The sequence below is a fragment of the Scyliorhinus canicula genome, chromosome 11, assembly GCF_902713615.1.
Source record: "Scyliorhinus canicula chromosome 11, sScyCan1.1, whole genome shotgun sequence".
Taxonomy (NCBI): domain Eukaryota; kingdom Metazoa; phylum Chordata; class Chondrichthyes; order Carcharhiniformes; family Scyliorhinidae; genus Scyliorhinus; species Scyliorhinus canicula.
The window spans coordinates 43,967,823-43,986,001 of NC_052156.1; the positions used below are offsets into that span (position 1 = coordinate 43,967,823).

The 18,179-nt window shown below is 44.2% G+C and overlaps 1 protein-coding gene across 3 annotated transcripts in view; it reads right to left on the minus strand.

The window, feature by feature from the left end:
• The window catches only part of cfap20dc (CFAP20 domain containing), a 535,225-nt gene that overhangs the window by 301,905 nt on the left and 215,141 nt on the right, over positions 1–18,179 (minus strand). For all 3 annotated transcript variants that reach the window (XM_038810523.1, XM_038810522.1, XM_038810524.1), the window contains exon 5: positions 8,318–8,432. In XM_038810523.1, the coding sequence (XP_038666451.1) occupies positions 8,318–8,432 (115 nt within the window). The remainder of the gene's footprint in view (positions 1–8,317; positions 8,433–18,179) is intronic.

Genomic DNA, 18,179 nt, shown 5'->3' on the forward strand with positions numbered 1-18,179 from the left:
TCTTGGTGTCAGCATGGATGTCACGATCATCAAAAACTCTCGTTCCTAGGTGTCTGAAGGAGGCACTCGCGGATTGGATATGATGCTGGATCTCTGCATTAATATTAGCCTTACAGGAGAGGTGGCTCCCCAGGTATGAGAAATGTTCCACGTTTGGTAGGGTTTCCTCGTTGATCTTGATGGTGAGAGAGACCGGATCTTGCCCTGCATCAGGTTGAAGCTGAGACCGGTTCTGTGGTATGCTTCCACAAAGGTGCCAAGCATGGCTCGGAGATTCTCTTCTGAGAGATGACCATGTAATCTGCATACTGAAGTTCTACGAGCGATGTCAGTGTCATTTTCTTCTTGAATTTCAACCAATTGAGGTTGAAAGGTTTTTTCCATCCTGTAGAGGATGTCCACTCCGCTGGGACCTTGCTTTTGACAAGATGAAGGATGGTGGCAATGAAAATGGAGAAAAGGGTGGGGGCAATGACATAACCCCTGCTCATCTCCAGTCTCGACCTCAAAGGGTTTGGTCTTATTTCCATCAGTGAGGACTGTAGCCGACATCTTGTCTTGGAGGATGTTGATAAATCTCTCTGGATAGACGGCCTCCGACAGGGTCCTCCATAGTACTTTACGATTGGCTGAGTCAAAATCCTTGATCAGACCAATGAAGGCCATTTAGAGGGGTTGATGTTGCTCCTCACATTTCTCTTGAAGTTGCCAAGCAGTGAAAATGGCCGCTATCGTGGTTTAGTTCAAGACCACGCTAGCTTTCCGGAACAACTTTTCAGAGACTTGGAGAAGGCAACTAGTGAAGATTCGGACGATGATCTTCTCAGCGATGGAGAGTAGGGAGATTCTTTGGTAGTTCCCACTGTCTGCTTTGGCTCTTTTCTTGAAGCTAGTGCTAACGGCGGCATCCCTGACATCGGCAGGAATTTCTTCTCTGTCCCAGATTTTCATGATGTGGAGATGCCGGCGTTGGACTAGGGTGAGTACAGTAAGAAGTCTTTCAACACCAGGTTAAAGTCCCAACAGATTTTCAGCAACAGTTGATAGAGATGACAGGTGATCTCTTCTCCTCCAAGTTCAAAAGTCTTCGCTGGAATCCGGTCCACTCCTATGGCTTTACCGTTCCTTGTGTTTAATGGAGGCTTCGACTTCGTCCACACCTGGTGGGAGTATAATATCATTAGCAGGGGAGACTGGGACGCAGGGGCACAGCCTTAGAATAAAAGGGAGTCACTTTAGAACAGAGATGAGGAGAAATTTCTTCAGCCAGAGAGTGGTAGGTCTGTGGAATTCATTGCCACAGAGGGCGGTAGAGGCCGGGACGTTGAGTGTCTTTAAGACAGAAATTGATAAATTCTTGATTTCTCGAGGAATTAAGGGCTATGGGGAGAGAGCGGGTAAATGGAGTTGAAATCAACCATGATTGAATGGTGGAGCGGACTCGATGGGCCGAATGGCCTTACTTCCGCTCCTATGTCTTATGGTCTTATGGTCTTATGATGGGGATTGGGGATTTCCTCAAACACGTTCTCATTTATGGTCTTCATCTTAGGAGCTCTGTGAAGTGTCTTCTCCATCGAAGGCCGATGTTTTGTCTCTCAAGATCCGCACCGGTTTGAGGCCGAGGTTATTTGGTCCATATATTGTCTTGGTTTCACTGGATGTCATGCTGGGTAGTGAGTAGTTGCAGCTCCTTAGCCTTCTCAGTCCACCATTGGTTCTTGATTTCCCCAGTTCTTCTTTGTACCTCCGCCTTAGCTAACCGATGAGCTCTCCTCTTTGCCTTGCTGGCTATATCGTTTTACAGGCACAGAATTTTCCTCTTCTAGTTTATGAGGCTTGGATGGTGTGGTCCTTCCAATCGAACAAGTCTTGGCGTTTCCCGGTCTCAAAGCTGATGGTTTCTTCACAGCTTGAGATGATGGCTATCCTCAGTTCTTTCCAGTTTTCTTCCACTCCATTAGAATGGACACTTTGGAGAAGACATTGTTGGAAGTTCATAAACATGCTTGGCTCTTGAAGCAGCTCAAAGTTAATATTTTCTCTGAGCTGTTTCTTTATCTGCTTCTGGTGGAGTTTGATGGACAAAGCAGATGAGTACCAGCTCTATCCAGAAGTCATCTGCATTGGTCATCGCTTTGGTGATCTGGGCATCCTTTTGGTCTCGGGATCGGATGATGATGAAGTCGATCATGTGATCATGTGTCAGTGCTTTGATCGGAGATTTCTCCAGGAAATTCTGAACTTGTCTTTTTGGCGGAACTGTGTTGGTGATGACAAGCTGGTGTTGTGCGTATTTGGTCAGCAGGAGAACTCCATTGGAATTGGAATTTCCAACTCCTTCCTTTCCGATGGTTTCTTTGCAGATTAGGGAGTCCTTTCCAACCCTGGGGTTGAAGCACCCAAGGAGGATGATCTTAACTTCCTTAAGAATGTTGAAGAGGATAGAGTCCAGGGTGGGGTAGAATCATTCTTTGGACTCATCACTGGCATCAAGGATTGGGGCGTCGGTCTGCTGATTCTTGGCAGTTGTAGATGAAGGGTCACGAGGTGCTCACTGAGCCGACAGGGAGCTCTGGGAGTCGTTTGTTCTTGATGGTGAAACCAATTCCATGCATCCTGGTCTGATCCTTGGGTTTTCCTCTCCAGAAGAAGGTGTAACCACTGCCATCTTCCCTCAGCTGCTCTTCGTCTTTATTTTGGGTCTCCTGCAAGGCAGCGATGGCAATGTTGAAGTGCCTGAGTTAATGGGCTACACTGGAATTATACAGTCGGACAGAGTATACATCAAGAAATAATGGGGGTCTGTAAGAAAAGAACTGCAATAATTGTTGGAGGACTTTAATCTTCTCATTGATTGGACAAATCAAAATAGCAAAGGTAGCCCAGAGGATGAGTTCATAGAGTGTATTTGGGACAGTTTCTTAGCATAATACTTCTAGAACTTCCCAGGGAATAGGTTAATTTAGACCTGGTGATGTGTAATAAGGCAGGGTTAATTAAAGATTTCTTAGTAAATCATCCTCTGGGTAAAAGTGATCATTGCATGATAGAATTTCACAATTTATGAGAGTGATGTATGTGGGTCCATAACAAGCGTTTTAAAATTAAATAAAGGGTATATGAACAGAATTGGCTAAAATGGGCTAGGTAAATGGGTTAAAAGGGGAGAGGGTAGAACATTAGTGGCAGCTATTAAAGGAGATTTTGAATGATTTAGGATTTCTGACCTGGATGATTAATCTTATGAGTCTGTTTCTGACTAAGCCACCGAAAGAGGGAAAGCCATCTTCCTGGACAGAACAGAGAACAGCTCTCACTAGGGGGAGAATCACTCTTCAAGCTCTGAAATAGTTAAATGGCTTTCAGTTCTGATGGGGATTTTCCAGGTAAGTCGCTCATACTAAACCGTTACTTTCTCTGCGTGGATTCTTGTCTCTCAGGACTTTTCCTAATGAGCTTCTGGGAACTTAAACTTACTCAATGTAACACATACACAGTTATATGTTTAGTGGAGTTTTATAATAAACATTCTAAAGTATAAAACAGATTTACAGAGTCTACAAAATGTAAGTCTATTAACAGTTTGTCGTTAATGTAAGTCTGCTAGCAGTTTGTCACTATTAAACGAGAAATATACTTAAACATGGATTAAACATAGACATAGAATTTACAGTGCAGAAGGAGGCCATTCGGCCCATCGAGTCTGCACCAGCTCCTGGAAAGAGCACCCTCCACCCTATCCCCATAACCCAGTAACCCCATAACCCAGTAACCCCACCCAACACTAAGGGCAATTTTGGACACTAAGGGCAATTTATCATGGCCAATCCACCTAACCTGCACATCTTTGGACTGTGGGAGGAAACCGGAGCACCCGGAGGAAACCCACGCACACACGGGGAGGATGTGCAGACTCCGCACAGACAGTGACCCAAGCCGGAATCGAACCTGGGACCCTGGAGCTGTGAAGCGATTGTGCTATCCACAATGCTACCGTGCTGCCCACGGGGTGTTTGTAGATGAAACACATGAGAATAAGAAAGAACTGGTGATTCTCCTTCAGCCGGGACTGTTTCAACCCTATCAAATGAGGGGGGAAAATCAAAAGTCCACAGTCAGGCTAAGAGGACTCACACGGTGCAGCAGAGGGAAAGACGGTGGAAAGATCTGTGGCATTGCTGCCCGCACAGTGGTCAACAAAGCAACTGGTGGAGTTTCTGATGGCTGGGTTTCAGCAGCAGAGATAGGTGGCCTGAAGAGGATTTGGTGAGGGTGGAAGAGCCGATTCGGGCTGCCCTGGAGAGAGTGGAACAGAGACTGGAGGTGCAAAATCTGACACTCCAGAAGGTGGAGGAGCTGGTTGCTGATCATGAAGATCGGCTGGTCTTGCTGGAGGCAGAAATACTCATGATGGCAGAGGACCAGAAGAAACAGAGAGAAGGATGTACTGGAAAGTCATTCGAGGAGGCAGAGTCTAAGGATCGTGGGGATGACTGAAGGGATTGAAGGGACGCAGACCACAAAATATGTGACTAGGATGTTCGAGAAGTTGGTGGTGGAGAGGGTCTTTGATCGACCTCCTGAAGTGGATCTGGTCTCTGAGGAGGAAGCCAAAAGCGGGGAGCCACTGAGGACGATCATTGTGAGGCTGGATCACAATCTGGATAAAGCAAGATCCAATGATGGACGAAGGAGATGAGTTTGTGTCCCTGAGACACGAGGACTCAGGAGCGGAGCTGGTCAAGTGGCAGACTGGGTTCAATGGGGTCAAGGTGGCCCTATTTCGGAACAAGGTGCAGTTCAAGGTGTTATACCCTGTTCATTTATGATGCATGGTGGGCCGGAACATTACTTTGATACACCAGAGGTGGCGAGTAAGTTCTTAAGAGACCATGGACTAGGGGACTTGTGAGAACATTGCATTTTGGGGAGATTCACCATGAAGTGGACTGGAGGTGCTGTACTCAGGGAGGATGGAGAACTGTACATGTGCACTTAGAGATATAATGTTTGGCTTTGTGTATATTATCCACTTTGTTTAGTTTTTTGTATTAATGCACAATTTTTTGATTTTTGTGTTTGCCCCCAGCATTGGGAGTAGTGTTGGATGTACATGTACATTAAAGTGTGGTGGTGGTGGTGGTGGGGAAGGGGGGGGGGGGGGGGGGGGGGGGGGGGGGGGGGGGCGCAGGGCAGGGGGAGTGGAAATGCGCTATGGTGGTGCAGAAGTTGTTGGCGTCGGGTGGGGTTCACCTAGCTAGCAGGTAGGCAAGTTAACGGAAGCGAGGTGAGGGGTAGAGTCGTGGAGGAAGTGGGGAAGGAGTGGTAGGGTTATTGGGATGGGATAGTTTTCTTTGTTTATGGCTGAGGGTATGGTAAGTTTGGGGTGGGTGATTGGTGTTTGGGTTAGGGGAGGGAGTGATGGGTTGCTGACGAGGATGGTGTTGCTGTGGCACAGTTCATTAAGGGGGAATGGAGACCGGCACCTTGAGGAGGTCCGGGAGGGGGGCGGGACATGGGCCTGGAGGAACTCATTAAAAAGTGGGTATGGCTGATCAGTTGGGCCTCCAACCAAGCTAATCTCTTGGAATGTTAGGGGATTAAATGGGCCAATCAATAGGTCCCGTGTCTTTGATCACTTAATGAGTTTGAAGGCAGACGTGGTGTTCATGCAAGAGATTCATTTAAAGGTGACAAACCAGATGAGATTGAGGAAAGGGTGAATCGATGTTTTGTGTCCAGGGCAAAATGTTGCAGGCGAGGTGGGATGGAATATTCGAAGATTGGGGCGTTAAATCATGCCCCACATTTGATGGATCTGCGTGTGGAAAGCAGGGATGTTCCCAGTGATCGCAGTGGAGGTGGATTGTGGGGCTGTTGGCCGATAAGGGGGTCTGCAAAAAGATAGGGATGGCTATACGCAACTATGTGGAGCTCAATAAGAGTGCTGAAGTTTCCACCTCTGTTTTGTGGGAGGTGCTCAAGGCTATAATCAGGGGAGAACCTGGCTCGATTAGGGCACACAGGGTGGAGCGGGCAGAAAGACAAAGATCGGTGGAGGCCATTCTGGAGATGAACCAGAGTTACTCAGCGGTCTTTGAGGAAGGGTTGCTGAAGGAGAGGAAGAAGCTCCAGATGGAATTTGAGCTGATGTCTCTGGGAAAGGCAAAAGGGCAGCTGCGGAGGGCCGGGGGGCGATGTACGAGTATGGGGCAGAAGCCAGCAGGATGCTTATACACCAGTTGAGGGAGATTGGGCGGATGAAAGATTCGGGAGGTAAGATGTTCATTGAGGTAGGAGAGGCGAACAGGGTATTTCAGGCCTTTTATTGGCGATTATATAGTTCAGAGCCTCTGGTGGGGGATAAGGGCATGATGCGTTTTTTGGATGGCCTTGATTTCCCGGTGGTGGAGGGGGGGTGGTAAGTTCAGGGGTTGGGAGCCTTGATCGGGCTGGGGGAAGTGATGAGGGGCCGAGGCTGGGAAAGCCCCGGGTCTGGACGGACTCCCAGCACCATCCATTGTTAACTAAAAAAAAGTTAACGGTGTTATCAAATGAAAAGAAAAAGTGTTCAATGCTGAGTACATTAGTGGTAGGCCAGAAGATTGGGAAAGGTTTGGAAATCAGTAAAGTTGAAAATGAATAAATTGGGTGAAATTGGAGGAGGAGTGAAAACTAGCAAGAAATATAAAAATACAGTAAAAACTTCTACAAGTATATGAAAAGGAAAATAATAGCTAAGTATTAGCTCCTCACAGAGTGAGACTGCAAAATTAATGATGGGAAATTAGGAAATGGCAGATTCTTTGAATAAGAATTTTGTATCCTTATTCACAGTAATCTAATTGGTCCCACTCCTCCTTTTACCACCTTTTTACTATTTATAAGCCCACAGAAGACTAGAATACATTATTAAAGAGGGAATAATGGGTCATTTAGAAAACCATTATGTTTTCAGGCAGAGTCAATAATGTATTGTGTTTTCAAAATTTTAATCAGAGTTCTTTGAGGAACTAAAGGGGAACCAGATGTGGAATGTATTTGGATTTCTAAAAGGCATTTGATAAGATGCCACATAAAAGGTTACTGTACTGGCTAATGATGTTGGGGGTGGTATATATTAGCATGGAGCAAGCACTGGCAAATGGACAGGAAACTAGGTCAGGCTGAATGGATCATTTTCACAATGGCAAACCATAACTAGTGGTGCCACAGGGATCAGTATTAGAGCTTCAACTATTTATGATCCATCTTAATGACATGGATGAAGGGGCCAAATGTATTACAGCCAAATGTGCTGATAACACAAAGATAAGTAAGAAAGCAAGTTGTGGGGAGGATGCAATGAGTTTTCAAAGGAGTAAAGATAGATCAAGTGACTGGGCAAATATTTGGCAGCTGGAGTCTAATGTGGGTAAATTTGAACTGGTTGATGTTAGCTGTAAGAATAAAATGGCTCAGGTAACAATGATTGTCTGCGAAGTTCTCATTTCAGCAACTCAGGTTTTGGTTTAAAAAAAACCCTCTTCCAAAAATTATGTTATTGTTCTTAAAATATTAATCGTAAGAAACTCCAATTCTTTTGATTGTTGGAACATGCCATATTTTAACTTCACTATTCTAAAAAGGGTGATTTGATGTTAGTTTCTACTCTATTTCTGTACTGTATGTTTTTCCCGTACAATTCCAAATCATGAATATGAGATATTGGTTTTTGTGGGTGAAAAGCTGACAGTGCAATTATTGAAAGAGTTACATCATATTCTGATCAGAGTGTCTTTATTTTAAGTGGCAGGATACAGTGCGGCCACAGACAACAATAACACAAGCCATATAAATTTGCCCATTTGCGAAAGGCACAGAAAACCTGACAAACTTTACTAGGGATCCAACAGCAACTGTTCTTGGAAGTAATGTGTCTCACATAGCAATCTTCACTTATTAAATATTGGTTAACTATTCAATTGTACTTCTGCATACATGGGTCAGAGTTCTAGGCACAAAAACCTAGCAGAGTTCCAAATATTAAGTGGGGTGTCCAAAACCTCACTGTTGACATTCATTGCAGGAAAGTACAATTACACTCTTTAAGATGATGAAAATGTACCACTACAAGTTGGATTTCTCTTTCAGTAAATTCCATATTTCAAAATGCAAACAGAAGGAAAACAGTTCCAAATAAACGGGAAACTGGCGCAACTCATTTCAAACCTGGAAAAAAATCAGAATCATAAAGAGTTAAACTTCTTCTATATCCTATCTGAAAGACTATACAGTTTTACAGCTATTGAGAATTATTTTAACAATGACGTACAATTTTACGTTTGATAATACTCAGTGGTATTTTTGCATGCAGTGGAGTTGCAGACAATTCCTTGTGGATAGTTGATAAACACAGTCGTCGCTTGATATTTCCCAAATCAGTAATTCTGAAAAGAATGAAATAAAAAGGATTCTTGTCAATCCTATAAATCTCTCTGAAGAGAACCACATATATTCCTATCATTTATATGCAGGTCATACAGAATCATAGATGGGAAAACCAAATTCAAAAATAAACCTTTTACAAGATAAGTAATGAGTTTTCATTCCCTTATTCAAACTTGGTGGCCACAAGCCTAAGCATAATGGAACCACTTTACATGCTAATTCATCTCCATGCTTGATACAGAATTTTACTAGTCCAGTAACTTGGGAAGAAATTCAATTTGTGTACAGAATGAACATAAAGCTTTGATAAATCTTCTTGTTCTTGCACTTCAATTTTGTGTCCTTTCAGAACAATGTATTATCAAAAAAAAACGCAGTTTCATTCTCAAAAGTGCACCTGACATTTCATATTGGATCTGCCATGCTCAAAGTCTGACACAAAACATTTTCTGTCAGTTTCAGTTCCTGGACATACATTTCCAAATCTGAATTACTATGCTCAATTTTACTGCTCACCACATAGGCCACTGATCTCTGTTACAATGCATGCACATGAATATAACTTTAATATATTCAGACAAAAGTGCATGATCACTTGGAATAGAATTGCTTCTGCTGGAAAACAGGACTCAGTCTTATACAAGAAAACACCATGTCCAAGGTGCTATATATCAGAATTGACAAATAACCAACTGTCTCAGAGGATTACTTATCGGATGAGATTTCAAAGTTTAGTACTTTGTACAGAAATATTTATGGCTTGAGCTTTCATAGCCAAACAAGGGGTGAGATCTTCCGGCTCTTCATGCTGGTGGGGTCTTCTGGTCCCTCTGATGGCGCAGCTCGGCACAGGTTTTCTGGCACCGTGCAGCGGCATAAATGGGAAATCCCATTGATAGTGGAGGGACCAGAAGACCCTGCTCCCGACCAATGTCGGGATGCCTCCTACTACCGAGAAACACACTGCATGGCGTCCAGAGAATCCCGTCCAGGGTTTCAGAGAAATACAAGTATTATTAGTAATAAAATCCCTTCCAATAATGACAACTGTTGTAAAGAATCCTCCTTAACTTTGAAAAGCTTTAGTGTTATTTTCATTACATATGTTTAAAACAAAGGACAAGTTACCTCAGTTGGCTAGATGCTAACGCGTAGTTTAGAATAACACCAACAGTGCAGGGTCAATTCCCATTCCGACTGGGGTGGACTTGGGATCTGCTTCCACCCTTATCCCATGCTTGATCTGACAACCAATTGTCTTTTTCTAATAGAGGGAAATATGCACATGGTCCTTTGGAGGCTATGACCATTTACCTGCCTACCTATGTTTATACAGGAAATGCTGATGCAATCACTGCAGAATCAAGTTGACAAGTTATTTTCTTTGATACTGTAAAGAAGTAAAATTAATGAGCAGGAAGAAGTTACTGAGAACAAATATTGCATTATTGCACAACAGTCTAAGAAAATGCAGAGAGGAGAACAGTATTGCTCAAGATATAGAGTAACTAAAGGAATGTAGATTTTCAGAGCAAAACGTGGATAACTTACATTCACATCATAGAATATTTCATTGTGGTCATTTGACATCATTTGTCTGCAATTATTTAGTCATAATTTGACATTAATTGTCACCAAAAGCAATAATTTACCATCAATTATGCTCAAAGGCAATAATTAAGCTTTTATTTTAACAATACAAATAACATACCTGACACCATTGTCATCAATTGCCCCAAACTGCAGCACCCAAACATTTGTGATTAGCAAAATCATTTACCTTAAGCATTGGAACACCAAAAAGGCACACTTGGTTTCAACAAGTGTTCTGATAAGCTAGTTTTATGCTGTTCTTCACAACCCATGCTGCACAACCCTGTCCTTACCTCCCTTCCTCAGATTGCAGCAGTTTCGCATCCACTACGCCCCTCCCCCACCACCGGTATGGCAACTGCTCGGCACAAGACAGCAAGAAACTTCAGAGTCATGAATACAGTCCAGTCCATCACATGAACCTGCCTCCCATCCATTGATCTATCTACACCTCCCGCTGCCTAGGGAAAGCGGGCAGCATAATCAAACACCTCTCCTACCTGGCTTACTCTTCCAACTTCTTCCATCAGGCAGTAAGTACAAAAGTCTAAGAACATGCACAAACAGATTCAAAAACAGCTTCTTCCCCATTTTCACCAGACTCATTATGGACGTGATTAATACTACACTCCTGTATGCTTCACCCGGTGCTGGTGTCTATGTATTTACATTGCGCACCTTGTGTTGCCCTATTATGTATGTTCTTTTTATTTTATTTTCATGTACTAAATGATCTGTTTGAGCTGCTTGCAAAACAATACTTTTCACTGCACCTCGGTACCCATGACAATAAACAAATCCAATCCAAAGGTATTGTGGGTGTAATGAACTCCAATTGGCTTTATTGGTTGGCCAATTGGAGTATGACCTGTGTAGGCTTTGTGAGAGTCTTAAGTTGACTGGACTGCTAGCAGCACTGTTTGTATTTGCTCCTGTAATATCGTTATTGTAAATACGTCTTTCTCATGAGCCTTATCCGATATCATGAAAACAGTTTCTGGGAATATAGGCCAGAAACTTTAAATTAGCAAAATGTGTCCTTGGTCTGTCTGGCTTCATTATCTTGATGTTTCTCATGGGATACAGCAGTTCTTTTACTGTCATGCTTGAACAAGCCATTTTAAGAAGCCATTTTAAATCTTGGGTCATTTATTCCTTTAAACTAGTTATATACTAAGAAGGTAGATTCTATCACCTTATTTAAGTTTGCAATATTACTCTCTGACTCACTCTTCTCCCTTTGAAACTGGATGTAAAATTCAATCCTATTGTGGTCGCAGCTACCTAGGGATGCCTTCACTCTGAAATCATTAATTAATACTGTCACAATACCAAGTGTAGTATAACCTGCTCTCTAGTTGGTTCTAGAATGTGCTGCTCTAAGAAACTATCCTGAAACCCAACTATGAACTCCTCTTCCAGGCTACTATTGTCAATCTGATTTTCCTCGTTTACATGTAGATTAAAATCACCCATGATTATTGCCGTCCCTTTATCACATGCCCCTTGTAATGAACTCCAATTGGCTTTATTGGTTGGCCAATTGGAGTATGAGCTCCCTCAATGATAGCTCATTGAGGAGGCCCATATAATCACCTGTGTAGGCTTTGTGAGCTAGTCTTAAGTTGACTGGACTGCTAGCAGCACTGTATGTAGCTGCTCCTGTAATATCGTTATTGTAAATAAATATCGGTGTGGTGACGGAACTCCTGCCTCCCATGGATTACAACAGTGGCGACGAGGTAAACGACGAATTTTGCGGAGACCAGCTGCCGTACTCGGAGGATAAGCCTTGCCATTTTAAAAATGCCGTTTTTTGGGAGTTTAGAGGCATTCGACCCGGTTATTGAGGACTGGTCCCAGTATGTGGAGAGAATGTGTTACTTCTTCCGGGCAAATGATATACTGACAGACGAAAGGAGACGGCTTATCCTGCTGTCGGCGTGCGGACCCTCCGCTTTCACCATTATACGTAGTCTGACTTATCCCAATGCGCCGGACATGAAAACTTTCCAAGAAGTAACGGAATTGGTGAAAGAGCACTACGGCCCAAAACCACCCCTCATTTTGTGTAGGTACAGATTCTACACAGCGAACCGGGAAGACAGGGAGTCAGTCACGAATTTCTTGACCCGCCTGTGAAGGCTGGCGGAAAAATGTGAGTTCGGCCCGACGCTAAATGAAATGCTTCGGGACCGGTTAGTGTGTGGTATAAACGACCTCACAATACAGAAACGCCTGTTGGCGGAAACGGAGCTAGACTGCAGGCAGGCGTTACAGCTCGCACTGTCCCTAGAAAAGGCAGCAAGTGGAGCGCAGGAACTGCAGGGCATGCCAATGGAGGTAGATACCTGTGAGAAGGACTACCACAACGGGTCCTGCTACCAGATAGCCGCTCTCAGGAAAAACCTGAGGAATAGAGGGAAAAAGGAAAACCCCAGAACTGCCCCCAAGTCTGCCAGGACTAACTGGAGACAGAGGGAAGTACCAGCTGAGGCTCCCCCAACAGAGAAGGACCGTTTCTGGCACCAGAGTGGGGTAACAACAACAGAAACCCTAGAAGGAGGGCAAAAGAAGAATAGCAGGTGGGGACGCAGCGAAGTACACAACCTAGACGCCCCATCCTCCTCCGAAGGGGAACAATTATATAATATTACAACGAAGAAAGCAGAACCCATTAGGATTACCCCACGGGTGAACAGGCGGCCGACAAAAATGGAAATAGATACGGGTGCGGCCGTATCAGTAATGGGAGTGGCAGCATTTAGAAAAATCAAAGATGGACTCCAGCCACTAACCCTAACAAAAACATCGATGAAACTTAAAACCTACACGGGGGAACCCCTGGAAGTTCTAGGCACGACTCATGTACCTGTGGAATATGAGAAACAATTGCTCAGATTACCGTTGACGATAGTAGAGGGCTCCGGACCGAGCTTAATTGGATCCCGGAACTGGCTGAAAGACCTAAAATTAGATTGGATGAAAATTGTCCAGAGTGGAAGCGGGCAGTTGAGTGGAGTACTCCAAAAATACCCGGAGGTCTTCCAGGAAGGTTTGGGGGAAATCATAGGCGCCAAAGCAACTTTGCACGTGGACCCAGAAGCCCTTCCGAAATTTTGTAAGGCCAGGCCGGTACCTTTTGCATTAAGGAAGAAAGTAGATGACGAAATAGAAAGGTTACGGCGCGACGGCATTATCAGACCAGTACAATTTTCGGAATGGGCAGCGCCGGTGGTACCAATTTTGAAGCCAGACGGCTCGATACATCTCTGTGGAGATTTCAAACAGACAGTAAACAAATACGCACTGCTGGACAAATACCCAATCCCGAAAATAGACGACCTATATGCCAAATTGGCCGGTGGGCTTTTGTTCACGAAACTGGACATGAACCACGCCTACCTGCAGTTAAAACTGGACAAGGGTTCCCAGACGTTCGCTACAATCAACACCCTGAAGGGCCTTTTTCGTTATACTAGGCTACCTTTTGGAGTGTCATCAGCCTGCGCTATATTCCAGCGTACGATGGAAAATATTCTTCAGGGACTACCGCAGGTGGCGATTTATTTGGACGATGTCTTAATCACGGGTAGGACAAACAGGGAACACTTAAGGAACCTGGAGGAAGTGCTCAGGCGTTTCGCAAAGGCAGGCGTACGGCTAAAAAGGGAAAAATGTGTTTTTCTGGCCCCACAAGTGACGTACCCTGGATATAAAGTAACCGAGTCAGGCTTGCATCCATTAGAAGACAGAGTAAGGGCAATAAAAGAAGCCCCAGCTCCCACCACGGTCCAGGAGTTACGATCATTTCTAGGGTTGGCAACCTACTTTGGAAAATTTATTGAAAATAGGGCATCCATCCTAGAACCCCTCCACCAGCTACTAAAAAAGGGGCAAGAATGGAAATGGTCCACCCGCTAAAACCGAGCATTTAGGGACATTAAGGAACAGCTGTCATCCGAAAATGTCCTAGAGCATTATGACCCAAGGAAGGAGTTGGTGGTCACCTGTGATGCATCCCCCTACGGGGTAGGAGCCGTCTTAGCCCATAGAGGAAGGAATGGGGAAGAACGGCCAATAGCCTATGCTTCGAGGACCTTGGCGATGGCTGAGAGGAAGTACGGCCAAATCGAGAAGGAAGGACTGGCGGTGATATTCGCAGTAAAAAAATTTCACCAGTATCTGTACGGGCGGAAATTCACCATAGTGACGGACCATAAGCCGTTATTAGGGTTATTAAAAGAAGACAAGTCAATACCCCCGATTGCATCAGCTAGAATGCAATGCTGGGCGTTGCTACTGGCGGCATATAGATACGTTCTGGAGCACAGACCGGGAACGCGAGTAGCACATGCAGATGCTTTGAGCAGACTTCCCCTCCCAGACACTCTGCCACAAATACCAAAAGTAGAGGAGACAGTAATGACTCTAAATATTTTGTACACCCTACCAGTAGACGCACAACATATTCGGTTGTGGACGCAAAAAGACCCAGTTTTAGCCAAGATGAAGCATTTACTGCTAACAGGGGAATTGGAAAGACCAGTGGAGCCCCAGATGCACCCTGGAGCAGAAGGGACCAAATAACCATAGAATACGGTATCCTACTATGGGGAGCCCGGGTAATCGTCCCCGCTCAGGGCCGTCAGGCAATCTTAACTGAGTTACATCACGGACACCCAGGGGTGTCTATAATGAAGATGCTAGCTCGAAGCTACGTTTGGTGGCCAGGTTTGGACACAGACATAGCAGCCTTGGTATGTCGGTGCCAGGAGTGCCAACAGGGGCAAAGAGTGCCACCAGCAGCGCCATTGCACCCGTGGTAATGGCCAGGCAGACCGTGGACCCGCCTGCATATTGACCACGCCGGCCCTTTCATGGGCTCAATGTTTTTGGTGATAGTGGACGCCCACTCCAAATGGTTGGACGTCCACCGGGTAAACACGGCAAGCACAGCATCGACAATTGAAACGCTCAGGGCCTCGTTTGCAACACATGGACTTCCAGAGGTATTGGTTTCGGACAACGGAACGGCATTCACAATTGGGGAATTTGGAAAATTCCTGAAGGGAAACAGAGTCCGTCACATCAAAACGGCCCCTTACCATCCAGCGACCAACGGCCTGGCAGAGAGAGCGGTCCAGACACTTAAAGCGGGACTCAAGAAGCAGCCGGCAGCGTCAATAGACACAAAGCTCTCCAGCTGGCTGTTTGATTACAGGATCACACCGCATTCCACAACAGGCATACCGCTAGCTGAACTCCTAATGGGAAGGCGGCTGCGAACGAGGCTGAGTCTCCTTTTCCCAAATTTAGCAGGGAAAGTGGAGAAACATCAGGAGGCCCAATGCAGGGGGCATGATAATAGTCGGCAGCAGAGACATTTGAGACACCGGTTTGGGTCAAGAATTGTGGGAATGGACCAACGTGGGTCAAAGGCACGGTAGAGTCCCAAACAGGGCCCATATCCTATGAGGGGGGGGGGGGGGGGGGGGTTGTAATGAACTCATGAACTCCAATTGGCTTTATTGGTTGGCCAATTGGAGTATGAGCTCCCTCAATGATAGCTCATTGAGGGGGCCCATATAATCACCTGTGTAGGCTTTGTGAGAGTCTTAAGTTGACTGGACTGCTAGCAGCACTGTTTGTAGCTGCCCCTGTAATATCGTTATTGTAAATAAATATTGGTGTGGTGACGGAACTCCTGCCTCCCGTGGATTACTAAAGTGGGAATTCACAGGAAAGTTGGTGTGGCAGGGATCTCCCAGAAGACAGCACGCAAGCTAAATGACAGGCTTTGCTTGACAGCCTCACCGATTCCAAGTTCCCTGCCTGTCCCAGCAAGGCTTCCCACCCTGGACTTAATCAGAAGGAGGTGGGGAGGTGACTAAATCTCCACCCCACATCCTCCCTCCCTCCCCCCAATCTCACAGCATCAAAACCACCATTACATTCATCCTTGATGTCTCCTTGAAAGAAAATAGCAAAGAATGAATCTCCAGGGATGGAATTTTTAAAAATATATTAAATTGATTGCAATGCCCACTAATCTTATAGGACCTCTCAGAAAAATAAGTTACAGAAGTCAGCATCATGCCCATATATTGAAGGCAAATATTTAAACACTTTACTGCCGCATAGGTATCCTGGATAATACAATTACAAGAAGCAGTCCAAGAAAATTAAATATAAAAGATTCTTTGACAAGTGTATGACGTTTTTACTATACACATCAAGACCGATTTATAGAATGCCAACATGACTGAGTTGTTTACCAGTAAATAAAACACCATGTCACATCAGGGCACAACTTTATCTCTCAAGATTGATTGCATTATCTTTTTCACTAAAACAAAGATATCCTGAATATTTTATTATTTTTATGTAATAACTAATTATTGTAATTCATATTTTAAAAATGTTTCCGTTTTAAAGTCCTTCCATCTGTATCTTTAAAAATTCATTTATTTCAAAACTAGCTTTTTGTCTGATGACACGTCCATGAAATATTTTAATTAGGCCATTTTTCTATACTAAAGGTTTTACATAAACGCAAGTTGCTGTTACTCTTGTTACCGCAAGGGAAAGGAGAGAAGCACAAGCTATGGACTTGAATCTAAATTATGCACGGTAAAAAAACACATTTTCAACAATATCAAATGTGAGGACAAGAGACAGCACAACACTGCTGCTTAGAATTTGGGATTCTTTAAGAAAAATTATTACTTCAATTCTTCAATCTGTGAACATCTTCTGAGGGCCAGTGACATATTTCCTTGCCCTTCTATCGAATTTCAAAGGCTAATTCTTTCCAGCCCTGGGAAGACACGTTTGGAGGTAGCAGGAGTGGGGAAGTGCATCAGTGTATCTTCCTTCCCCCAATGTGTTCCTGCCGCCAGGGGAGTTTTGAAGGAGCGGACAGAGAACAAATTTGGCAGCCCACCCCAGAGAGGTAGAAAGCTAATTAAGGCCCCACTTGGGGGTTATTTTATAGCCCCATCGAATTCCCATTGAACTGGAGCCCTGTCTCCTTGGAGACAGCCTCTTTGCTGTAAGGTTGGGACACTTCTGGCTGCATTAAATGGCTGTGTCAAGGTTCACAGGAGCCGCCACAGACATTATTTCAAAGGGATTATTCCTCAATCCTGAGATGTCCCACAGTATTGTGATTTATTTTACTTCAGTTAAAGAAGGCCTTTGCAAGTGTTTCCATTTGATAGCATCACCTAGATCTCCTTCTTCCCAAAAAGCATTCACCTCTTCCAGTGGGCTGCTGATCGGATATAGCTGCCTTCCAAAAGGCCTCCTGCTTTCCTAGTCCACCTCCTATCTTTATTTATCAACTCCCTCAGAGATTTTCGACTCCCGGAGACGCCTTTTTAATTGGCCATTTCGGTTAATACTGTCACAGCATTTTCCTGGTTCTTGACCAAAAATCAGGACCGTCAGGATCAACAGGCAGAACACAGTCCTAATTGCCTCGAACAAATGTTTGGATTTTACATTAAATGATCAAATAGTTTAGATGACAGGAAACAATATTTGCATAATCTTATCCTGTATCTACCTAACAATGGTTCTATATATTCTGTGCTAATGATGTAGGCTCTAGGTATTACTGAAATATGAATAAACTTGCCTATGATCCTGTATTCCACAGCCCCTTATTTTAATGGAATGAAAAAGGAACAAACAATTATGTTCCATCAAACCGCCCAATTGATTCAGGAAAAAATTTGCGCTGTGGTTATACAAATAGATTTTAGATGAAACGTGAACGATAACCTAACCTGTGCAATGTCAAGCGCAATTTGGCTGTAAAAGCCCAAGTAGAAACTCTAGCCCTTATGTCTTTTTTCAAATTTGTTCAAGGGATAGGGGCATCGCTGGCTGGGCCAGCATTTATTGCCAATCCCCGAGAGCTTTTAAGAGTCAACCACATTGCTGTAGTCTGCAGTCACATGTAGACCAGACCAGGTAAGGAAAACAGATTTCCTTCACTAAAAGACATTAGTGAACCAGATGGATTTTTAAGAAATCGACAATGGTTTCATGGTCGCACCTTTAGACCTCTAATTCCAGATATTTATTGAATTCAAATTTCACCATTCTGGCATGGCAGGATTTGAACCCGGGTTCTGAAAGCATGA